General features: G+C 35.0%; 1 protein-coding gene across 3 annotated transcripts in view; it reads left to right on the top strand.

Moving 5' to 3' along the window:
* Positions 1 to 26,420, top strand: part of ABCC11 (ATP binding cassette subfamily C member 11) — an 82,083-nt gene that overhangs the window by 9,057 nt on the left and 46,606 nt on the right. The window contains exons 1-10 of one of the 3 annotated variants that reach the window (XM_074293320.1): positions 1,054 to 1,182; positions 3,143 to 3,272; positions 5,717 to 5,875; positions 6,813 to 6,960; positions 7,605 to 7,838; positions 13,801 to 13,974; positions 16,240 to 16,387; positions 16,530 to 16,678; positions 21,847 to 21,954; positions 22,982 to 23,248. In XM_074293320.1, the coding sequence (XP_074149421.1) occupies positions 3,247 to 3,272; positions 5,717 to 5,875; positions 6,813 to 6,960; positions 7,605 to 7,838; positions 13,801 to 13,974; positions 16,240 to 16,387; positions 16,530 to 16,678; positions 21,847 to 21,954; positions 22,982 to 23,248 (1,413 nt within the window). In that variant the 5' untranslated portion in view covers positions 1,054 to 1,182; positions 3,143 to 3,246. Of the gene's footprint in view, positions 1 to 1,053; positions 1,183 to 2,888; positions 3,025 to 3,142; positions 3,273 to 5,716; positions 5,876 to 6,812; positions 6,961 to 7,604; positions 7,839 to 13,800; positions 13,975 to 16,239; positions 16,388 to 16,529; positions 16,679 to 21,846; positions 21,955 to 22,981; positions 23,249 to 26,420 lie in introns of those variants that run through there. The other 2 variants (XM_074293321.1, XM_074293323.1) reach the window with 2 other exon arrangements.

The raw sequence follows: 26,420 nt of genomic DNA, 5'->3' as shown, positions 1-26,420 counted from the left end.
TATAAATTTTCAATTTATGATTATGATTATGTTATATACTTCTAGCATGTGTTATGTTACTATGTTACTATGTGCTTATGTAATTTATGTAATTATCTGTAATACTTCCCATATTGATGGATTTATGTTTCAAGGTCATGACTGTCCTATGTTCTAAATCAAAAGAAAGGGGGAGATGTTAGGATTACTAAGTGAGAACTGAGGTTGTCTGGACAGTGACAAGGTGAGAATTCAGGTTTTCTGGACAATTATAAGGTGAGAACTCAGGTTGACTTGATAGAGGGGGCAAGCTCATTGGCTGGGGTGGTTCTTCCCAGAAGCCCTTGCATTATCCCACGCCCATTCTCTGGGAGAATAAAAGAGAGGACAGCACTGGGCGCAGAGCAGATCGGCCTGGAGAAGGATAAGAGCTGGAGGAGATTCAGAGCCAGGATTCAAGAAGGAAGACTCTGAATTGCATCAGGCTTGACGGGGCTCTCTGCAGGAAGGGAAGTCACTTCTTTGGACAAGAGTTAACAGCAACTGCCTGGAGACAACGGTTCGTTACAGGAAGAAGAATCTGTCTGAGAGATTTGAGTAGACACAGCAGTTCTCTTCCTAGAGAGCGATCCAGCAGCTTCTGGAGACGATAGCTCGTTACAGTGTTCCACATCACATTAACCACAAATTAATCTGATAATTTCCCAAAGCAGCACCTCTCTATAGTTTACCCAACCACATGCAAACCTACCCACTCTATAGAAACTTTATATAAATATAGATGTATCGTTATCCTTGTGATCTTGTTCTTTTGGCTTCTTATATATAACTTTCAGCTTTCCATTCATCTAGAAATGGAACTAAGTCTTATCTGATCTTTTTCACTTCTGCAGCCTAGAACAGGGCTTCACATATTATCAATGAATGTTTACTGAATGAATAAATGAAAGAGGGGAAAAGAGCTGACCTACTTCCAATAGGGAATAGCCATTTCCTTTCATTATAAAGGTTGTTGGGTTACAACAGGGAGACCCTGAAGATTCCTCTCTGTGATTTCAGCATCTTTCATTACAGGAAAGAAAGAACTGGCAGAACTGACGGAAGATGCCCAGGAGAAGGAAAGACTGGGGTCCCAATCCCACTGGTGGCTCTGTAAACCTTGGAATGGATTTGGAAGATAGCATGGTTTATGGCCTCACTTATGTAAGACTACTCTGGTCCCTATTCCCACACAGCAAGTATCTTATGTGCATAGAAGGAATCTCATAATTGGGTTACTTTTATCAAGGCTGGTCTGATAGATATTAAAGCTAAAAGAGATCTTGAAGACCATCTAGTCCATCCACATTATTGTTCAGAGAGTATTAGGTCATATATTTACAGAATCTAAGAGTTGGAAAGGATTTAATCTCCTTTTCTTTAATACCTCCAGCAAACCCTAACCTGCTTTAATTTTTATTAAATTTTATTTTATATATATATACACACACACACATTTATTTATTTATTTATTTATAAATTTATTTAAATTTATTTTAAAATCTCCAGTGACAGGAAACACTCCTTTCTGAAGCTGCACATACCATTTTAATTGTGGGGAAGATGTTCTCTATATCAAACCTAAATTTATTTCTCTGTAATTTTCATCCACTTCCCTTAGTTCTGCCCTTTAGGTCTAAGCAGAGTGAGTCTAATCCTTTTTCCCTGTAACTGTGAGATCAAAGAAGGATTTTATGTTCAAAATTTTTTTCCATTATTTTTTATGATATGTAAAATGATATAATTAGTAGTTTATTCCTTTGGGTTAACAATGGCTACCTCTAGACTCAGCTTTTAACTATGTGACCTTGGACAAGTCACTTAATCCTCTTTGCCTCAGTTTCCTCTTCTATAAAATGAATTGGAGAAGGAAATAGCTAACTACTCCAGTGTCCTTGACAAGAATATCCCAAATGGAGTTACAGATAATCAGATACAACTGAAGAAAACATTGAACAGCAACAATTTTGAGTTGTTGAATCAATCAGATCCTTTCCCCTAATGGATGAGGAAGTCAAAATAATAGAATGTTAAGGCACTTTATACTTATTAAAATGGGTTGGAAGAGGTCCTAGAAAGTAACAATTCATATTTATTTAGCACTCTGAGCTTTACAAAGCACAATTCCCACAAAAAAAAACAAACTATAATCGCTCCATTCTACAGGTAAAGAAATGTAGGTTATAAGGTTGGGGTAGCAATAACTACTTCAAAATAAACATGTGACAAATTCACAATGGCCATTCTCTTTGCCAAAAGGAAGGTTTATTTAAGAGAAGATTTTACAGACAAAAATAAGAAATAAAATAGGTGCCTAGTGACAAATATGAAATAGAGTTGGGAAAGCATACAGTTAGCTAGGAAAAGGCAAGTTTCCCAGGGGAACTCACAATTAATCAGGAGAAAGGATCCATGAAATTGACTGTAAGACCACAGAAGAGTTTGGCAAATTGTCAAGGAAAAAAATACCTCATAGTGCATACTCAGGTCTCATGACCTTATTCTTTTAATGGATTCTTCCAAACTCCTTTCCTTGGTAACCTTATTGCTCTCCTAACTCTATTTCATATTTGCTACTTCTAGTACTTGTTTTATCTCTTATTTTGTCTGTAACTCTTCTAAATAAACCTTCCTTTTAGCAAAACGAATTGCCATTGTGAAGCAGCTAGGGGACGCAATGGATAGAGCCCCAGCCCTGAAGTCAGGAGGACCTGAGTTCAAATGTGATCTCAGATACTTAATGCTTCCTAGCTGTGTGACCCTGGGCAAGTCACTTAACCCCAGCCTCAGGGAAAAAAAATAAAAAAAGAGAGAGAGAGATTGAGAATTGCCATTGTGAATTTTTCACCTATTTATTTTGAACTAGGTATTGCTACCAGGAACTTATCACAGGCTCAGAGAGGCCTGGTGATGATTTGCCAGAGTTACAAAATTAGCAGGTATCAGGATGACTTTCAGGCCAGTGGCCTTTCTATCAAGCCAAGTTACTTCACTGCCAAGCAAGAGGTAGAGATGTCCATTGTATTTCCCCAGGACAATTCTTAAATGGGGAGAAGTGGGATGGGAATAGCAGGTGGGACTCATAGAAATGCATTCATAACTTACATTTATTTTAATCTCTAAGAAAAAATTCACCTTTGGGGATAATTATTGGAGCCCAGGGCCTCATAACAAACCAGAAGGACAGAAAGCTCTGTCAGATGGGAAATATCATGCTGCTTGGAAACGATGATGCCAATTCGCCCCAAATCAAAGTAAGTGGCTCAGTAGCAATAGGGCGTAAGTGTAAGGGTCCCTAGATTCTGGTACAATGTTTCACTGAGATCCCAAGGGAGATGAGGAAGGGAATTAACAATTGTTAAGTTCCAATTAACAATTGTAAAGCTAGGTGCTTTACAAATATCATCTAATTATCTCAAAGTTCAAACAATTCATTTATTAAAAATATATTCAATTATTATCGATAAAAGAAGCTTTCAAAGGGATTACAAGTAGTTCAGAGGATAGACTTTGAGTCTTCTTATCTCCTGTGCTTAGCCTATTGCCTAACACATAGTAGATGCTTAATAAATGTTTATTGACTTGATTGAAAAACAAGCAAGATGAATCCTTTTCAGTACTAAGTCAGCTATGAGGTATTCTGTCTTTCTGTCGAAGGAAAGAAGGAAAGAAGGAAAGAAGGAAAGAAAGAAAGAAAGAAAGAAAGAAGAAAGAAAGAAAGAAAGAAAGAAAGAAAGAAAGAAAGAAAGAAAGAAAGAAAGAAAAAGAAAGAAAGAAGAAAGAAAGAAAGAAAGAAAGAAGAAAAGAAAGAAAGAAGGAAAGAAAGAAAGAAGGAAGGAAAGAAGGAAAGAAGGAAAGAAGGAAAGAAGGAAAGAAGGAAAGAAGGAAAGAAGGAAAGAAGGAAAGAAGGAAAGAAGGAAAGAAGGAAAGAAGAAAGAAAGAAAGAAAGAAAGAAAGAAAGAAAGAAAGAAAGAAAGAAGGAAAGAAGGAAAGAAGGAAAGAAGGAAAGAAGGAAAGAAAGAAAGAAAGAAAGAAAGAAAGAAAGAAAGAAAGAAAGAAAGAAAGAAAAAAGAAAGAAAGAAAGAAAGAAAGAAAAAAGAAAGAAGGAAAGAAGGAAAGAAAGAAAGAAGAAAGAAGGAAAGAAAGAAAGAAAGAAAGAAAAAAAGAAAGAAAGAAAGAAAGAAAGAAAGAAAAAAGAAAGAAGGAAAGAAAGAAAGAAAAAAGAAAGAAGGAAAGAAGGAAAGAAAGAAAGAAGGAAAGAAGGAAAGAAGGAAAGAAAGAAAGAAGGAAAGAAGGAAAGAAGGAAAGAAGGAAAGAAGGAAAGAAGGAAAGAAGGAAAGAAGGAAAGAAGGAAAGAAGGAAAGAAGGAAAGAAGGAAAGAAGGAAAGAAGGAAAGAAAGAAAGAAGGAAAGAAAGAGAAAGAGAGAGAGAGAGAGGAAGGGAAGGAGGGAAGTAGGGAGGGAGGGAGGGAGGAAAGAAGGAAGGAAGGAAGGAAGGAAGGAAGGAAGGAAGGAAGGAAGGAAAAGAAAGAAAAAGTCAGATTGCTGAAAGCCAGCAAGAAGATCAGAAGTGTGTGAGGAGATTCCCTGGGGTCTTAGGAACTTGCCACCAAACTCCTAAAATTTTTATTTGAAATAAAGACATTCTTTTATTGAGAAAGTCAATAGCTAGGTCCCAGATCAATCCACAAAAGATCAAAAGGTCTGCACCATAACATCTTTTGCAACAATCCTAGATAGTGGTATAGGGGATGAAGAAGAAGAAGAAAAAGAAAAAGAAAAGAAGAAGAAAAAAGAAAGAAAGAAAGAAAGAAAGAAAGGAAGGGAGGAGAAAGAAAGGAGGAAGGAGGAAGAAGGAAGGAGGAAGAAGGAAGAAGGAAGAAAGAAGAAAAAGAAAGAAGACATTTATTGTTAAAGTGTGTGTCCATTGAAGGATTCTCATATCTTTTTTTTTTTTTTTAATAAAGATATTCCTCTTGTCCAAAAAGTTCACAATTAGGTCCCAGATCAATCCACAAGTCCTGGATAATGAGTGGGGATGATTTCCAAATGCAAAGATACTCAAGTTTCAAGTTTTACCTAGCCATATATTATCCTTTGTCCAGATCTAGTCTCTGTATTATTGTCTATCCAAGAAAAAAAAATCTTGTTTCAAAAGAGCCTTTGCAAATTGGCAGAGAAAGCATAATGTTTAGGTTTTTAGTCAAAAGATCAGGAAACTCAGTTCAGTTTCTTCACTAGATACTTATCCAAAGTTCTGCATCACCCCTGGCCACCAAGACCTACTCACAAACTACAAATCCTTTAACCTTCCCTCCCATACCCTATGTCCTCCCATTGCATTGTCACCACATTGGAGATTTTTCAAGATTTGACATAAAAAAGCCACAGGTTAGAAAACAATGGTTAGTTGGGTGGGTAGGCTCCAGGTGTATAGGAGTCTTTTAGAAAGGCTGCTTTATGATAAAGATTTATAAAAGCTTCTCTCATTTTCCTTGTATAGACCCTCCCCATTCTTCATATTGAAAGCTTATCTAATATAATTGCTACTGGGAAATTCTCTTTGCAATACTGGTGACATCATTATTCCCTGTGCCTGAAGATTCTAGTGACAGCACAACAGTACAACTTGGTCTTTCAAGGGTAGGATGAAGGCTTGATTAACAAGGTTTTCCTATTGCTTCTGACTTCTTCCACAGGTCCTCTATGGCACATCCTGTGGATGGTGCTGGCTTGATCTCCTACCTCACCAATTCATGGCTAACAACTCTCATGATCCAGGGCTTCCAGCAACGTCTAAATGAGCATACCATGCCTCCTCTATCCATATATGACAGCTCAGAAAAAAATTCTAAAAGGTAATAGTGACAATGGAAAACTTATCATGTTGACCATGTTGATCAGTTCTTGATGGAATGGTAGACAGGATAACTCTAGGGTGATAGGTAGGTATGGCATAATCTCCAAAGGCAAAAGAAGGAACCTTCCATTCTCTGGTTTAAAAGAAGGCCTCTCAAGTATCATTCAATAATCATTTCTGGAACAAGCATTTGACTAGAACTCTGAACCAGTAGTGAGAAGATAATGCCATAAACATCACTTAGCTTTATTCTGTCTCAGTTTCTTCTTTTGTAAAATGAGAACAGTATTATCACTTTCCTATCCAACTATTGCATGGAAGATTGTTATGGAAATGAAATAATTATGGTGAAACTGCATTGAAAAGTATTATGATGGACAAATTGACAGTAATTTATCTACTTTCCTGATTTGATTTGACACATCTGGTCAGGAAAATTCTGGTCTACAGATATTGTTCCAATGTCTTCCTTACCTGGTACCTCTGTCTAAGCCCTGCATTTTCTACAATGACTCAAACTTGATGCCTTCTGGGAATGCTTATTGTCAAAATAATTATTCATGACTTCAGTCATTTAGAGTTGGGAATATAAAGAGAATCCTTACAAAGAACATAAGCTTTAACAACAAATTTCTCTTCTTCCTCTTCCTTCTCCTTTCTTTTCCTCCTCCTTCCTCTTCTTCCTCCTTGTCCTTCTTCTTCTTCCTCCTCCTTTTCCTTCTTCCTCTTCCTTTTCCTTCTAGCTCTGGTGCCATCTAGCTGCTGTAAGAGATAGAATTTCTACTTGAAACATGGTGATCAGACTTGTTCTTTTTTTCTTTGCCTCTCTTAATGGCCAGTGATCCCACCCAATTTAACATCTATGCAGTGCCTGCAATGTTTAATTGTCCCTTAAATGCAAAGAATGAGTATATGGTGCATGCTTCTGTTTAAAGGCTTAGAAACCTCTGGGAAGAAGAAGTTACAAGATATGGTTATGAAAAAGCTTCTGTGACTCGTGTGCTCTTCAGGTTCCAGAGAACAAGATTTTTCTTTGATATGTTGGCAAGCATATTCTTCAGTATCATGAGTGTCTTAGGACCAGTAAGTAATGGACTTTATCATGTTTAAGGGGAGGACATAATGCAGAAACTGAGCAAGCTTCATTTCAAAAGCAGTGCCTTGAGTTTCCCCACAATCCATTTCTGAATTCTGAGTGAATCCATACGGTGCCTTGAGACAGGACATTTGAGATTTCAAATAATGTCTGGCCAATGAAGCAACTTTAGAAATGATGTTAAGTCTCTTAGGGAACTATCTGTTTCTTTGGGTGTGTGAATAGTACCTTGATATTGTCCCGAATAATTTCTCTTTGGGATTAGTATTACCTTAGGAGGATTCTCTACTTTTAGAGGTTGACATTTTGATGGATATCTATCATATCCTTTCATAAATGTTTCTTCAATATCACTATTACAGACACAATGGACTAGATGTATCATTGATTTAAACCAAAGATTCTTAACATGAGGTCCACAGACCCCGTTCCCTAAGGGGGAATATTATTTATAAGCTTCATCAGACTACTAATGGTGTCTATGACACACTCACAATATAGGGTCTAAAGCAGCCCAGCATTTCTGGTATTTTGCTTACTTCATCAAACTCTGATATTTCAGAAGTGATGGAACTCACGATGATGATATATTGAAAGATCTTTGCTGTACAGAATTCCTTTTTGTTTCTAGGTGCTACTTGTGCCAAAGATCCTTGAAAATAGTATAGATGTATCTAAGAATCTTTCCTATAGCATTGGACTCTGCTTTGCTCTTTTCTTCACTGAGTGTTTAAAGTCTCTTGGTCTGTGTGCGTGTTGGACCATCAACCATCGAACAGGAGCAAGGTTGAGAACAGCTGCATGTTCACTGGCTTTTGAAAAACTCATGGAATTTCGGTCTTTAACCCATATCTCTGTTGGAGAAGTAAGTATTTTTTGATTATGTTTCATAGAATCATGAATCTAGAGCTTTAATGGACTTCTGAGACCCTCTAGTCCAACCCCCCTCATTTTCTGGACAAGGAAGTTAAAATTCCCAGAACTGTCTCAAACAATTTTCTCATGGTTGCAGAACTACTATGCATCAGAAGTGAGATTTGAAACCAGGTCCTTCAAATCTAGTATTTTTTGTTTGCTAATAAAAACCATAGGCCCCTGAAAGTCTCCAGGGCTGCTCTACAGAGCTGTTGGGTTATGTGGAGGCAGGATATATTGCTGCATGTGAATTAGACTTTTAAGAAGAAAAACAAAAGGAAAGGGGGAGAGGAGGAAAGGAGCTGGGAAGAAGGGAACTAGGAAGAAGAGAGAAAGCCAGAGTAATTAAGTCTTATGGTAAGCAGTGGAATTGGCATTAGACATCTAAGATCTTAGGAGCCATTTGGAAACTCTAAGTGTCATCACTGTAATTTATCTTTATCTAAAAGAGACCATTTGGGTTTATGGAGCTTGAATACACTTAATGTGAATGTAGTAAAAATCTTTCCTCCTCATCTTCTTTCCTTTTCTTCTCCATAGTCAGCACACAGTCAGCCAATAAGTAGTCAATAAACATTTATTCAGCACTATGTTCCAGGCATTGTTCTAAGCACTGAGATTCAAAGAAAAAAACAAAAGATAGTCATTGTTCTTAAGGAGTTCATCTTAAAAGCAAGCTGAATACAGGACAAATTGGAGTCAATCAACAGAGGGAAGGCAATAGAAATAAGAGGAATCAGAAAAGTATCTCTACTCTAGGAAGAGTTCTTCCAGTGACTCACAGCTCTTTCTATTATTGTCTGGACTTGGAGGATAGACAGGCGGAGCTGGTCAGATACTTCCTAATGGGTGGAGCCCAGAAGAGAGCTCAACTTAAATCTGCATTGACGTCCACAAACATGTTTACAAAGAAGAGGAATAGGAACTTTCCTGTTTCAGAAAAGCTTTCTGAAGGGCCTTTACAAATAATAGAGCCTGAGTCCATATGACCTGTCATAAAACACAGTAACCAATAGGGAGGGCCTAAATTAAATCAGAAGCATGACTTTAAAAGAATCAGATAGTGGCTCTACAAGAAAAGATCTCATTTCTTATGCAATTATTGAGTGCCAGTCATGTAACAGAGTTGATGGAAGTGGCAGTGTGACCAGGAGGAAATATATAGAAAGTATGGTCTCTGCCCACAAACAATGTACAGCCTATTTGGAGAGAGTGATGCTCTGGAAAGGATCCTGTATTCAGGAGTCAGAAAACCTGATTGTAAGAATTCTTTGTATCCCCACTGTTTAGCATAGTGCTTGGTATCTAATAAGGATTTAATAAATGTTTTTTTATGAACTGACTGACTCTGCTATTTACCTATTGTATTACTTAGATAAGTTATTTCATTTTTTAATTAACTTTATAATTAATAATTATAATTACAAATTTTTTTTGACAGTACATATGCATAGGTAATTTTTTACAACATTATCCCTTGTACTCCCTTCTGTTTTGAATTTTTCCCCTCCTTCCCTCCACCCCCTCCCCTAGATGTCAGGCATTCCCATACATATTAAATATCTTATAGTATAGCCTAGGTACAATATATATGTGCAAAACAGAATTTTGTTGTTGTTGTTGTTGCAAAGGAAGAATTGGATTCGGAAGGTAAAAATAACCTGGGGAGAAAAACAAAAAATGCTAACAGTTTACACTCAATTCCCAGTGTTCCTTTTCTGGGTGTAGCTGATTCTGTCCATCATTGATCAATTGGAATTGGATTAGCTCTTCTCTATGTATCCACTTCCATCAGAATACATCCTCCTACAGTATCATTGTTGAAGTGTATAATGATCCCCTAGTTCTACTCATTTCAGTAAGTTATTTCTTTATGAATTCCATTTCCTCTTCTACAAGCTGGACAGGATGGTATTTATATTATCTATTTTACAAGGTTATGAGGATCATATCAATATTTTGTAACTCTTAAGTGCTATTGAAGAGGGGACCCCGAAACTCTGAAAATCCTTGAAGGAAAAAAATCTCCTTCAATTCTGCCTCAATAAGAGACCCTGCCCCAAGTCCTTTTTCCCTTAAATGAATTTAAGTTTTGACTGCTTGAGGGGGTAATTAAGAGGGGACCCCAAAACTCTGAAAATCCTTAAAGGAGAAAATCTCCTTCAACTCTGCCTCAGTGAGGGACCCTGCCCTGAAGGACAAACTGTTTCATCTTTGTTATCTGGCTCAGTCCTGAAACTCACTGAATTCAATTCAGACTCTAGCTCAAGCTGAAACCCATTGAGGAACCAACTTTGGACTCCACTCCCTATCCCTCTTCAGCTTGTAGCCAAAGCTCCTATTATAAAAGAGCCAAACTAAAATCCTCTCTTTGCAAAGGTTCCAAACATCCCATGCTATACCATGCTTAGAATCCCAAGGAGCTTCTGCCCACTGGAATACTCTTTCCAGTGCCATCCTCTCTTTACCCTCACCTATTTCCCTAACCAGAGTTTATGCCTCTCTATCAGTATTTCTAACCCTACTTCCAATCCTCATAATAAACCCTTTTATCAATCTAGGTTTTCCGGTCTGTACATTCTTTTACAGAGAGCCTTTGTGCCTCCAGAAGGGAGTCCCCAAAACTCCCTATTTTTGCGCCAAATCTCTCCATTTGGTTCCTTGAACCCTGAACCTTTCCCTAGAACTTATCATTTAACTCCCTGACCACCAGAAACCCTAATCTCATTTTGATTCCCTAAATCTAAACCTCATCACGATCAAAGTTATTATTATTAACAAGTTATTTTATTATGTCATATTATTATGACAAATATGAAATCATATTCAAAGTAATTGGCCACATAATTCTCCATGATATTCAGCTGAAGTGTGCCAGTGGAGTGAGTCATGGTGGTAGTACTGAAATCAAATTTCTAGCAGATAACACAAAAATATTTTTAAAAAAATAGAAACAGAAACTTTGCATCATATAATTCTATTTTTTCTTTCTCTTTTTTTAAAAAAAATTTAAAACTTAAATACAAAATAAGAAAAGACAAAGTAGAAAAAAAAAAGAAAAAAGAAAAACACATTGTCATGTGCCCTAACAACATCAGGAAGGATTTGAAATATGTAACAATAAATTTTCATTTCAAGAAAGTATAGATAATAATAGAAGACATTGTATTCATGACTGTCCATCTTTTCTTTGCTTCCTCATAGATTATTCTTTTGTTCTCTGCTGTGCACTTTTTACTTTACTCTTTTTTTCTTTTTCATTCCCCCTTAAATCTATTTAAGTAGACTACAGTTAAGCAAAGATATATGTGCTTATACATACCCACATATATATATATATATATATATATATATATATATATATATATACACACATATACACACCCACATACACACATACCATACCCACATATATATATATATATATATATATATATATATATATATATATATATATATATATATATATATACATATACCTATATACAGAACACAAATCTTTACATATATATACACACACTTATACATATATACATACATAGATATGCATCTATAGCTGATATATAATAATAATATATTTCTCTCTTGAATTTGACTTTAAGATCAATGATTACTAGCCCTACTTTTTTTTCTAATAAATTCTACTTCTAGCCATTGTTATTGTGTTTGTGAATATCTCTTATTTTCTATTCCTGCTAACCCTTCTATTTTAATTCTACTTCTTAACTTGCCTTGCTATTACTTAATCTCTCCTCCAATGGATCCCTCTCTTATCTATATCTCTTTTCCCTCCCTCTTTATTCCATTCCTATTAATCTACTCATTTTGTCCATTGCTATAAATCTATATACCCTTCTACACCCCATCTTATTCTATTCATATAACAAAATTACTATTTTTACCTTTTTCTAGATAGTTTTGCTTTTTAGAGTCAGATCATACTCAGCTCTGCCCTAATTTTTCTTTTGGACAACACAATTATTGATGTCAATCTAAGATATATGGTTTACATTTCCAAGTATAAAACATAAACAGTTTGTCCTTATTGAGTTCTTTGAAATGAGCATTTGATGTTGGTTCTTTTATGTTAAATTTTCTACTGAGTTCAGGTTTGATTGAAACAAAATTCTGAAAATCTGGGAGTTCATCAAAAGTCCATTGGGGGGGTTAATATTATAGTTAATTTTGCTGGATATACTATTTTGGTCACAGGTCTAGTTCTTTTGATTGATGATAAATAATACTCCAGGACCAGTATTGATGATAAATAATATTCCAAGATCTACCAGGTCTTTTATTGGAGCTGCTGATAAATTCTATACAATTTTAATTGTAGCTCTAGCATGTTTGAATTGTTTTGGTTTGTTTGTTTCTTGTAAAATTTTTTCTTTGATCTGGGTATTTAAAAATTTAGCAATAATGTTTCTATGTGTTTTCCTTGTAGAATGTGTTTGAGTGGTGGTCGAATTTTTTCTATTTCTACTTTTCTCTCTTGTTCTATCAATTCAGGACATTTTTCTTCAATTATTTCTAGTATTATTGTGTCCTGCTTCCTTTTTTGGTCACAGCTTTCAGGTAGTCCAGTTATTCTTATATTTTCTCTTCTTGATCTGTTCTCCTAATTTGTTGTTTTTCTTATAAGATGTTTCACATTTTCTTCTATTTTTTCATTCTTTATATTTTATTTGTTATCTCTTGGCCTCTTATAGTTCCGCTGGCTTCCCTCTGTTTAATCTAATTTTCACAGAATCATTTTCTTCTTTAAAATTCTCTATCTCCTTTTTTAATTGGTTGACTTTCTTTTCATAATCTTCTTGTTTTTCTTGGTTTGTTTTTATTTTTATTATTTACTTTTTCTCAGTCTCTCTTATTTGAAGTGTTTATACTTCATACTGGTTAATCTTTGATCCTATGGTCTTTCTTTGGGTTTTCTTGGGTTGTCCCAGGAGAACTCTTATTCTACTCCGAGTCGTATTTGTTTTTCACCAGTCTATATTCATCCTGAGACACAATTTTGTTTTGTTTGGTGGGGGGAAGGAAATCTGAAGAGCTTGGAATTTTCTGACCTACTCTGCCATCTTCTCAGAATTTTATCCTAAATCACATAATTCTAATTCAAATAAATATAAGACTGGCAGTAATGAAACATAGCAACACAAATTTAAAATACACACACATTTACACATCAATATCTGTTACCATATAAAAATGATAACAAACAAAACAAGTATTACAAACAACTTGAGAATCATCCAGGTAAACATATGAGCAACAAAGGTGATTGATGCTTTTAGTAGAAACCATATATGTAATAGTTAAGGAATAAAAAATAAAGGGAAAATCATTATGGATTGGATTGATCAGGAAACACTTTTGGAGATGTAATGAGCTTGACATTGAAGATTGGTTAGACTAAGGAAAGAGGAAAAGGGAAAGGGAATACTTGAAAAAGATATATTTGAAGTCATGGAGAGAGCATCAGAAAGATAAGAGACATCTCAGATGAGTTAACTTGATTAGAGTAGCAGTGGTGGAGATAAGTTTTGAATTAATGGATATTAGAGAGAAGGAGGAAGCCAGCTGCTAACCTGAAGAATCTGAGGGAGATTTTTATCCAATGAGTAGTTTTAATAGTAGCTACTAGAGGTCTTTGAGCTAGAGAATGAATTATAAAATGTCTTCTTTTTCTAGATTCTATTTTTGTTCATTCCTTTCCTCTGTAGGGAAATATGAGTATTTCTTCTAGGTTTATGCTGGAATTGAAGAAAAAATAACATGGGGCAAAAAGAATCTTATTTCTTCTTCATCTCTAGAACATTTAAGAAAGTCCTTCTCTCTCCAACACAGAAAAGTGCTCCCTTTGTTTGGTACACTCGTGGACTCCCATATTATTTTGTATTCTTATGTTGCAGACCATTAGCTTTTTTACCAGTGACATCAATCACCTATTTGAAGGAGCTTGCTTTGGTCCTCTGATTATCATCACATTGGCAACAATAGTTGCTGCTTCTGCTTCCACTTATGTCACTCTTGGTCCCACAGCATTCCTAGGAATCATCTGCTACCTCCTGATTTTTCCCCTGCAGGTAATGTACTTTCTTTTAAATCACTTCACATTGGACTGTCTCACTAGGGTAGCTCTTGGGGTCCTAGGACCCTGATACATTTTTGAGAAAAATGTTTCTTAACTACTATTTCCCAGTATAGTTGAAATTTAGTTTTATCCAACAAAACTTGGCTTGGTACCTTGTAAGGAGTAGGCACTTAATAAGTACTTGTCAATTCAAATTCTGTTTATGAGAAACAGTGAGCATGATAGTTAAGAGTTAGAAAACCTGGCTTCAAATACCTGCACTACCACTTCTATAATATGGGGATAGCATTAATTATCCTTGGTACCTCACAGGATTGTTATAAAGATGAAAACAAAAAAAGAGGTAACAAATAGTTTGTAACTATGAAGTTCTATGTAAAGTAAGAATAACATCATTTTAAATTTGACCAAACTCAGTTGTAGCCTACATGGAATGATAATTCCTCAGTTTTACTTAACTCACTTAGATTACCCAGGAGATATGTTTGCATATTACTTTATTAATTATTAATATTGTAACTTCATACTTAATAACTAAACAGTTATCTCTGAGTTTCTTATTAATATTTATTAAATATTACTTTTTAAATTATTTGGAGAAATTTTGATACAGTAGATAAGGTACCATAACTGGAAGCAAGAAAGACTTGGGTTTAAATTCTGCTTCAGATGCTCATTAGCTCTGTGATCCTGGGCAAGTCACTTAACCTCTCAAAGTTTCTCAGTTTCCTCATCTGTAAAATGAAGAAGTTGGACCAGATGGCCTCTAAAGTTTTTGACAGCTCTAAAATCTATGAACTTCTTTTTTGATTAGCAATTGCTCACATATCTTTATATATAAAAACTCCTAATTATCTAGACATTGTCAGACATTGACTATGTAGCTTAATAGATTAACAAAAATAACATGAAGATAAATAATTATTTGTAATAATTTATCTATGAGAAGATAAAAGTCTATGGTCCCTAGCATAATAACTTCTACTCTTTATTTCTTCTTACTTCTGAAACAATCCCATCATTGAGCTTTATTAGATAGGAGCTAAAGTCTTTCAAGAAACCTTATTTAATCATAAAATATAAAATGTATTCAAAAATTTAAAGTTAAACTTCATCTTCTTGGAGAATAAGGTCTTTCTCTGTGTTTTCACAGTCTTTAGTTTTAACAGGAAAAGTCTCTTCACAAATGTCAATTAAAAATCAGTTGATTTACAAATGACGATTAAAATTCAATCTCTTTACAAATAATAAGTACTCCCTATCTGCTCATACACGTTTTATAAATAAAAGTTAGAACTTTTATACCTACCAATGATTCATTAGAAAGTAAGTTATTTTGTCATTCTTCAAGATACTAAAATCTTGTGAATAATAACAATTATCTATAGTCCCCATAGAAGATGTGATTGAAGCTAGTATTATATATGAAAAGATTAAAGTCACTACATTTTAACAGGTAGAAAATGTATGATTAATGATATTAGAGCCATTTTCATGCATTTGATATGTGATTTCATCATTATAGCAAAGTAAACAATAAATTTAAAGAGAAAAGATACTGCATGCATTTTTATTAACTTCTTTACAACCTATTTAATCACTGAAAAGTTTTTTTTTTTTTTTTTTTTTTTACTGAAAAAAAGGGAGGAATGGAACAGATAAAGGAAAAGACATTGATTCTGACATTAAAATTTCCAATGGAAATTTAATTGATATAAACAGTTACTACAATCAGGACCTCAAAAAACCCTAGGAACTACCTCTTCCAGCAATTACTTGGTCTTATTACCAAGAATAGCCCAGGACAAAACCAGTTAAAAATATAGATTCATTTGCAAAATGCTATAGAAAAGGATGAAGGATTTTGAAAAACAACCCTTAAAAAGAGCAGTGAAAAACAGCATCTGTAGAAAGCCTGATGTGAGACTCAATTGAGCTAAATCATCCCAAGTACTTTTTTCAACTAACTGGGAAAAACAAAAAACAAAAAAAAATTTAACAGATATGCAAAAAGTGATCTACAAAGAATTATTCCTATCCTTAAGGATAATAGAACACACGCCATACCTCAAGATTCTAAAAAGGAACCTGGACTACTGAACATGATTCTCCTGACGCAGTTTCTAAATCAAGTTCTAGAATTTCTATCCAGGAATATCTTTGACTACCTCTATGTGTAGGACAAAATTCTCAACCTTGCTTTAAAATATTCTCTTGTTAGTGAATTCTGAACATTATCATTCCATCCTAACTACAGGCAGTTTTGACTAAGACTATTGTGAGGTTACAACATAAGACTGCTGAGGTCAGTGATAAGAGAATCCGAATCACAACTGAAATTCTCACCTGCATTAAGCTGATTAAAATGTACTCTTGGGAAAAACCATTTTCAGCCATCATTAAAGGTATGAAAAGGCCATGTTTTCATATAGAGCCTTATAATGTTAATCTGCTTCAATGTTAGATCCTTCAGAATTATTGACTTCTATCTGGAATACTCTTGGGATTATTACACATTTATCATTTTTTTTTGTGTGTGTGTTTAAGCTTTAAGAAGCAAGGAGCAGAAATTATCGGAAAAATGTGGATTTCTTCAGAGCCTCAATACTTCTGTTTTGTTCATTGCACCAACTGTGGCTACTGTTGTGATGTTTCTTGCCCACACAGGTTTAAAGCTAGAACTCACTACATCAGTAGTAAGTATTCTTAATATATTTCTTTTCTCCCCTTCTTATTCATCAGTAAGAAATTGAATTTCCTTATATTTCTTCTCTAATTTTGGCCCTCTGAGATTTCATAGGCATATTGCCTTTATTCAAACTTTTAGGGTTTTTTTTTGTACTGAATATATATATATATATATATGAAATGTGTGTATGAGTATGTGTGTTTTATGTATATACAGAAGTAAAAGGATTCAAAGTTGTATTTTCATTGGTATTAGAAAATTTTGCCATTGATGGATATCAGCAAGCTATCTTTAATTCAAAATGCACTGATAGTTAAGTTGGTCATTCATTGAATAAACATAAATACCTAACATGTGCTAGGCTCTGTGCTAAGCATTAGGATTACAAATAAGAAAAAAAAAAAGAAAGCCCTTGTCCCTAAGAAGTTTATAATCTAATGGGGGAAGACAAGTACAAAAGGAAACTGAATGAGGGTTTGGGCAAAAGGTAGTACAATGGAATCTAAATCAAGGAATGAAGAAATGAAGAACTGACTATTTTGGAAACCTCTCTTTAAAAAAAATCTTTGGGAGCATTTTTTGCTCTATTCTGCAGCTCTCTAATCAGAAAGGTTAAGAGTAAGAAGGGTAGAAATGAGATGTAAATATCAAAACTGATGCAATCTCACTGGATGAGATCCCTGGGGATGATGGGATTTCCTGGGAACCACAATCATGATGGAATCCAGTCCAAAGAATGTAGCTGATGGGAAATAAATTAATTAATTTGCCTTTGTTGTTATGTTTGAGAGGTTGGACTGGAACCTAGCTTTTCCAGCCTCTATCCACTTTGACATTGCATGTCTCTCTGTTTTTGATCCATTTCTTTTCCAATTCATCCTCCACTTGGCTACCAAACATATACTACTAAAGTGTAGTTCCAATCCTGTCACCCTCCACTCATGATTCCTTTATAGCTTCTGTGATAAACTATAAACTCTGTTTCTTCCTAAGCTCTTCATAATTTGGTTTCAAACTATACTTCCAAATTAATTGCTCATTACTTTCACTTATACATTCTATGCTCTAGCCAGACTTCTGTTCCCTTTACTGCTTCAGGGTCTTTGCAGAGGTATATGCTATTCATGAGAATAGACCCCAAAATCTGAGTTTTAGAAAGAAATGTATTAAGTCATTTGGAAGAAGAGAGTAAGCCGGAAAGGAAGTATGGTTTCCCTCCTCCAAGTTCTGGTAGGTTTATATCACGCAGGATTTTGATCAAGTTTCTTGCCCAAGTGACTCACACAAATTATTTGATAGAGATATAAGCAGAGCTTCTTAATTTTTTTTTTACTTGTGAACTCCCTTTTGCCTGATAAATTTTTATGGGATCCCAAATATATAGGTATATAAAATAGGTATACAAATCAAACATTTACCAATAATAAATCATAATTTTGCAACCTCCACATTTAGTTATGACACCCATTTGGGGTTAGTTTAAGAAGCTGGGAGATATGGATCCTAAACAAATCTCAGGTGTAGGGATCTCAAACAAAAATTTTTGGGGTGGGTCCAGGACCTGGAAGAACTCAAGATAAATTATAGCCATCTCCAGCATTCCTAGAAAGTTACTGGGGTCAGGAGACTTTCTGGGTACAGATGATCAAGTTGGATTTAAATTCATGACTTTTACAAACAATATGATAAATTATTTTTTATTGGAACTTCCCCCTTTTGGACTTTTCTAAGCCTGATATTCTCATAATAGTGAAAGCATAATTAGAGAATCAAAAAGCTGTGTTATCAAAGGGAGTTCATTAAAACAACCTAAACTAATGAAATCATCCTCATTATTTATATTGCCTAAAGCTTGAGTTAATTCATTTAAGAAAGGGTAGGGGCCAGATCGATGATAAACTTTTCTTGATGTCTCATAGTTAAGGCATAAATTTGAATAAGTTTCAGGAAACTTAAACTTACAATCAAGAAACAAGTGTAGTGTGGCCAGAAATATCACAAAAATCATAATCCCATGTTTCTTTCAGTGTCATAAAAGCTGAACAAACTTAGTTAAGAAACAAACATTGTTCAACAGACTCTATCGGTAAACTAAGTCAGATTATAAATTAAACTTTATATATAGGACTCATAAAGGACTGATTGAGAGGAAAGATTTATATATCACCAAGGTAATCAGGATCAGGGAAAACCTCTTATATAATTAACTAGGCAATAACTAAATGATTTGGGGGAACTTCAAATTTCCCTTTGGCTTCTATCTGAGCAATGTTAAATAATTAACATTGTTATGCCATAAATCAGGTTTTGATCATGTGAGGTTAATAAAAACAGAAAAACAGGCTTTCAGCTAGACAAAAGTTGCAGGAAGAACAATAAATAAAAACAAATTAGGGAATACTACTCTTCCAGGCAAACATCAATGTTGTGAAACAAAAAAGCCAAAGTGATACAATAATGATTATCAATGTTAAATAACATTAAGGATCTATGTAACTCACTCCCAATATCTACTGAATTAGAACATTTCATCTTGAGTCCTATGGGTCATATGTAGTTGTCTGATCTGATCCTTGGAAAAATCTTCCTTTGGAAATTCTGGAATAGACCTTGGTCTTAGGGCAGCTTTGGAGGAACCTCCTTTCAACAGATCCCCTTCCCTGATTCCAACACATTTATATAGATTTTTTAGATAAATTCTGCTAAAATCTGCCAGTAACAAGACTCGATACAATTTAATACAATTTCCTAAATTTGGTTTCCAATTAACTTATTCATGTAGTGAAAACCAACTCAAACTTTATGGAGCTAGTTCTATTATAAGAAGAGCATCAAATTAGGGACCCATAATTCACCTGAAACTTCGGAGAATTTCAGTTTAATATACCACTTGCTCTATGTCCTTTATCTGATATGGTTAATGCCACCAGCAGGCTAAAGGAAGAATCTTTAAAAAGGATACTATGAGAGCCTGACTTGCAAAATATATCCTTCTGTCTCTTAATATTATGAAACTTCAAAATGAGAAAAATGATCTAAAATTATTAATGCAATTTAATATGTAAAATCTTTAACTCAGTTTTGAGAATTTGTTACTAAAATACACTCAGGGCCTGTATATCCTATGAGAAACATCTATATCCATATATATATATATATATATAGATATAGATATAGATATATATAGATATATATAGATATATATATAGATATTATATATATTTATATGAATATATAACTATTAGCAAGGGTTGGCAAGTATAAGAATTCATTTTTCTTAGTTACTTAGTATATGGAGTTGATGACAAATTAAAATTAAAACCAGATTTTTCATACTTGCATCCTATTAGAATAACTCAGATGTTTTAGTATTAATCTATTAATTAATAGATTTATTGTTGCAATAACAAAACTTACTTAATTTACCTACCCTAATTATGGAAAGTTGCTGTGAAAGATAAAAAGAGGGACATGATTATGACAGTGTTAAAACTTCCCTTTCAAGGGCTCAGACTGATCGATATAAACCATAACAAGGGGGCAAAAATCACTTAGCTCTGAATCAGACAATCTCAATGGGAGAGATAAATATGCAAAAAGTATATACAAATCAAGCAATCTACAGGATAAATTAGGAAGGTTCTGTTGTGATTAAAAGGGATTAAGAAGCTGGGATTTTAGCGGGTCTTAAAGGAAGTGAGGGAGGCCATCAATCAGTAGAGGATGGTAGATGTTTCAAGCATGGGGCACAACCAGAGAAAATGCCTGGAGCTAGGAGACTGTCTTGTTTATGGACCAGTCTGGAGATATATAGAAACTCCTATTTAAAACCAGTGTGGCCCATCTAGCCTTTTCTCCTTATTTTGGCTCTATGATTAGAGTGTGACGTAAATCAGATGCAGTTAAAATGTAAGGACTTATTGATAGAATGGAGGAACCTTCTTATTGAGGGAAATGAAGGCATGGAAACAAATAAGAAAAAATCTTCTCTGATAGCCAATTTGGGTCCCCCTCATTTAGGGGTGTGCCCAAGAGAAATAATAGAAGAGTGGACAAATAATATAGTCTTGGCAGGAACTGAACAGGATATGGATTTACAGTGGCTGAGCTCATTTTACCAAAAGGGGGTCAAGCCAAAATCAACACTAAGAAGTCAAACAAGCAAACATCAATAAGGGTGTCTTGGTCATTTACTTACTATGTGCTCATTGCAATGGGAGATTCAAAACAATTATAAGGCAGAATCTCTTCCCTTGATGGGCTGACTGGTTGTATAAATTAGACCTACACCTTCTAACTAGTCAGGGAACACCTTATATGTCATATAATCAATCATATAATTATCATAACATAATTATATATTATTATGTATTACATTATATAATATACACTATATAATCAAAGGTTGGATTTTATGTTGTGGGGCATAAGTGATGTAAGAGATTGGAATAAAACTAGAAAAGCAGAGGTTGAATTTGATAAGTCCTATGATCCCTTCCAGCTCTAACTCTTTAATTCTTAGGTGGGTTGAATTTGATCATGGAAGACTTATTGTACAAGGTGGTCCTTGAGTTGGCTTTGAACATTGGGATTTGGAAAGGCAGAAAAGAAGGAGGAAGGCATTTGAAGCAAAGGAAAAATGATGAGAATAAAGTTTTAGAGCAGACTAAAGAGCAGTAATAGTTCTTATGTCCAAGGCCAGTATCACAGAAAGACTGAGGATATGGAACATTTCCTTTCCCTCTCTCTATCCCTCCTCCCAACTCCACAGACTCCCTAATATTCTAAGGCTTTGCCAGATTGTCCCACCATTGGGAAAGGGAGTGGGGTAAGCACAGTTCAGAGAACACCTAACCTGGAAAGAAGAATATCATTTAGTAGTTTTTTATTTTAACTAATCTTTCTTACTGTCTATCCCTGTTAAAGGAATAAAAGTAGTGTCATACTAATCTAAATTTCAACACCCTGAAACAAAGTCCTAGTTACCCTACCATATCTGCAGATATGCAAAAATGAAAGAAATTATAGAGTTAGCCCAATAGCAGTATCACCATCCCAACAATGTAAAGCGACCCAGCATAGTAATGTAGACCAGCAAGGCTATTTTTTTATGCCTTCATAATAAAGAATCCTAAAATAATAAACAAATGTTCATTCTTCCTTTTTCTTCTCTAGGCATTTACTGCTGTGGCAACATTGAATACACTGAGGCTGTCTGTGTTCTTTGTACCTTTTTCTATCAAAGGATTTACAAATTCAGAGTCAGCCGCACAGAGATTGAAGGTAAACTTTTTATTGTTAGTTTGGCGCATCATTTGGCAGTGCCTTTACCATCAAGAACATCTTTTCAGTGTACTCTTTCCTTAGCATGTGCAGTCTATCCAATATTAATTCTTTGCAATGTTCAGGAAAGGTAGTCTATATAGAATGGTACCCAAACAAACATTTCTTAGTCTTTCCACTGGTAAAGAAGAGCCAAATCACGTGAAATTTGACTCCATTAGGACATTACAGTGATTTTTCAAAAAAGAAATTAGTTGATGTTAAGATGCTAGTGGAAACTTAGATTTTAATTCCAGTGTGATTGTTGGCTGTGTAACAACAGTGAGGAAATCACTGTCCTTTTCTAGATCTTAGTATCATATTTTGAAAAATGGAGGGCTTTGATTAGATAATCTGAGGTTTCTTCCAGTACTAAAATGCTATGATTTTGATCTATGTCAAAATTTAATCAGCATTATTTATAGAAAAAAAGCATTTACTCAGTATTGAATAGAATAAGGGAATAGTTAAGATTTTTTAAATTAACTTTTAATCACTTGGAAAACTAATAGTAGTATTCATCATATGGCAAAATGGGTACAACTAAATAGATATATTATTATACTATTATAGATGTTATATCTAGTTAATTATATAAGAATAATTTGTAATTAGTACCCATTGTGTCTTTTTATCTCTCTCCATATATAATACAGGGATGTATTTCTGTATCCATAGTTATATACATCTTTGATAGATATAGGGAATAGATTTGTTGAATTCATTTGTATCATGAACTCTGGTGGAGGGAATTCCCTTCAAGATTTTAAGTCAGAACCTTTTATGCAATTATTTAGCCTAAGAGAGTTGTGCACCTATCCATATTCAAAAATAATGAAACAATTCTATCATCTGGATTGTCTACTCAGTGAGAGTGACAATTTCTCTAATTTGTCTTAATTGGTGAGTTTTTAAAGTTCACTGAAGCTGTATTTAGTGAGATTTCTGGCCATTCTAAAATGAATTTTTCTTTTTATTTTCTTTCTAGAAATTTTTCCTGAAGGAATGCCCTGTATTTTATGTCCAGGAACTTAAAGGCTCTGCTGCATTGGTTTTTGACAATGCCACTTTGTCTTGGGAATGGAATGACAGTGGGATCTGCAATGGAGCTATGGAGATAAATGGGAGGGAGGACTGTGTTGACAAACCTACCGTGGTATCATCCCAAGTGAAGAATCAGAGGCTCAGCCAACTTGAGGAGAGAAAGACCAGCCTGGGTCCAGTGTTGCACAATATAAACATTGTGGTACCAAAGGTAATGTCACACGTTGCCCATAGAACAAAATAAATGCCATCTAAGAATCAGAGGTCATAGAGCAGGAAGAGACCAATCTCTCTCATTATTCAGTATAAAACTGAAGTGAGAAGTATGGAAGGAACTGGTCTAAGATAACACAGCAATTCAGTAGTAAAACCAAAATGGGGATAATAGCATCTACCTCCCAGAATTGACAGTTAAGTGAAATAATACTTGTAAAGTGTTTAGCACAGTGCCCAGAATGTAGTAGGTATTTAATAAATGCATACTTGCAGAGTGTAGAATTGGGCCTTAGGTATGTGGGGTACAGAGAAGAGGCTGAGAAGGAGCATTGAGTATAGAAGATCTTGGTTTGAGCCCCACTATTACAAAGTTGTAGCGGGACTCCACTTGCCTCATCTGTAGAATCTTTCATCAATATATTTGCAGTTGTAAATATTATGATACACTAAAAAGCACAGTTTCTGCCCAGGCTCAAGCACAGTTTCTGCCCAGGCTCTACCTTGCACAAAGGCAAAGCAGACGGAGTAATGGCATCACATAGAGTGACATTGAGAGTGCTTTTGGCGGCTCCAGGAGAATTCTCTTCCCCCAATATCAGGCTCTTTAATGTAGTTTGTTACCTAAAAATCCCTGAAGAAAGTCAGGGAAGCTAGAAGGGATGAGGAAAAGGAGTCCCAGGCATTGGGGATAGCCAGCAAAAAAGCCAAGAATTTGGAGATGAAGTACTATATTTGAGGAAGAGCAAGATGGTCAGTGTCAGTAGATTGAGAGCATATGGAAGAGTAAGACAGGAAAAAGTAAAGAGGAGGAGGATATGAAGAGCTTTAAAGACCAAACATGAGGCTTTATATTTGATTCCAGATTTAATAGGAAACCATTGGATTTTATATAAGAGGGGCTGGTGGGGTCGGGTGGCAACATGGTCAGACCTGCATTTGAGGAAGATGACAGCTCAGTGGAAGAAGAGTTGGAGTGAGGAGGAGGAAGGAGGAGTTATTTATTAACTAAATAAAAGCAGAGAGTGTATTGTGAACAGACTGGATGGGAGGTAATGAAAAGCTTCCCCAGAGTGGGGGCAATGTCGAAGGGATGTATACAGGAGACGTCACAATGATGTAGATGACAGGATTGATGACTTGTTGGCTGTTGGAGGGTGAGAGCATGGAGTCCAGGATGGCACTAGCTTGTGAGTATGGTAGTACCCTCAATAAAAATAGAGGAGTTAGGAAGAGACAAAGGATGCAAAGGACATTAATGAACTCAATTTGGGCATGTTAAGTTTAAGGAATCTGTGGGAATCCATTTTAAGATGTCTAAAAGGCAAAGATGCAAGACTGGAGGTCAACAGAATTGTACAAGTAGATCTGTACAAGTAGATCTGAAAATCATTTCTATAAAGGTAATCATTGAAATTATGGGAAATGAAGAAATTCCCAATTGAAACAGTATTGAGAGGGAAGAGAAAAGGGCATGGGTCAGAGCACTAAGGGATCCCAACTGTTAGTGAAGATTAGTGAAGAATTGTTAGTGTTAAATGAAGACAAAGGCAAAGGAGACAGAGAAGGAGCAGTCAGATGGATTAGAAGAGAACCTGGAAAGAGCAATATAATGAAAACCTAGAGAAAAAAATAATATCAAGGAGAAGAGGATGACACAGTGTCAATGATTAAGCAATGGCTGAGGATTGAGAAAAGGCAATTAAATTTAACAATTAAGAGATCACTAGAACTTTGGACAGAACAATTTGGGTTAAATGAGTATGGAAATCAGATTGCAAAGAGTTAAGAAGAGAGAGTTGAAGAAAAGGCAGTAGAGGAAGGTAGCTTTCTCACCTTATTTAGCCATAAAAGGGAGGTAAAATAGAAGAAGACAGCTAAGAGAGATGGATGGATCAAATGAGGATTTTTTGAAGAAGTAAAGAGATATAGGCATGTTTGAGGCAACAGGGAAAGAATCACTAGAGAGGGAGCAATGGAAGATTATTGAATTATTTATTTAATATTTTATTTCCCCCCGTTACATGTAAAAACAATTTTTATCATTCATTTTTAAATTTTTGAGTTAGAAATTCTCTTCCTTCCCATTCCCTCTCACTGAGGAGGCAAACAATTTTATGTAGGATATATATGTATGTGTAGTCATGCAAAACATTTTTCTATATTAGTCATATTCTAAAAGAAAATATAGACCAAACCCCCAAGAAAAATAAAGTAAAAAATTATGCCTTAATTTGGGATAAGACTCTTTTTCTTAATCAGTTCTTTATCTGGGGATTGATAGCATTTTTCACTGTAAGTCCTTCAGAGTTGTCTTGGATCACTATATTGCTGAAAATAGCTAAGTTATTCACAGTTGATCCATCATCTTACAATATTGCTGTTACTCTATACAATGTTCTCCTGGTTCTACTCATTTCAATTTGTATCAGTTTGTATAAATCTTTCCAGGTTTTTCTAAGGATCCTGCTCATCATTTCTTATACCACAATATTATTCTTTACAATCATAACTACAGTTTGTTCAACCATTCCCCAATTGCTGGAAATTCTTTGCCACTATAAAAGAGTTGCCCTCAATATTTTACTCTATATAGGTTATTTTCCTTTTTACTTTTTAATCTCTTTTGGGATACAGACCTAATAGTGGTATTTCTGGGTCAAAGAGTATGAATATAAGGCTTTATAGTGTTTTGGGCATAGTCCCAAATTGCTCCACATAATGAATGAATCAGTTTGCAACTAATGAAAGCTCATTGAGAGAGGAGGGATGATAGAATAAGCAGTCTGCTAAAGAGGATGGGATAGAGTGAGCCTTGGGACAGGGAGGCTCTATTGAGCAGGTCACTGATCCTCCCTAAACTTTAGTTTCTTCATATATGCTTCAAATAAAGCAGACTAGATCAGTGGTATCAAACTCATTGAGAATCGGACTGCTGATCCATATGTAAGGATCCCTAATAATGTAATTTCAATGCACCAGTCACCCTTTGGGGGAAATCTCACAGATATGAGAAACCCAGGTTGTGTGCATCACGGACCCAAGAGGTCCCAAAGTGCTTAGATGCCATTGGCTTTGTGGATTCTAGTGTAAAGTACATCTTTCAATTTTATTGTAACATTCCCAGGCCTCGGGATCCTCATCTATAAAATGACTGGTTTCGACCAGAT

The sequence above is a fragment of the Sminthopsis crassicaudata genome, chromosome 2 (genome assembly GCF_048593235.1).
Source record: "Sminthopsis crassicaudata isolate SCR6 chromosome 2, ASM4859323v1, whole genome shotgun sequence".
NCBI lineage: Eukaryota > Metazoa > Chordata > Mammalia > Dasyuromorphia > Dasyuridae > Sminthopsis > Sminthopsis crassicaudata.
This window is presented reverse-complemented; position numbering and strand designations above follow the sequence as displayed.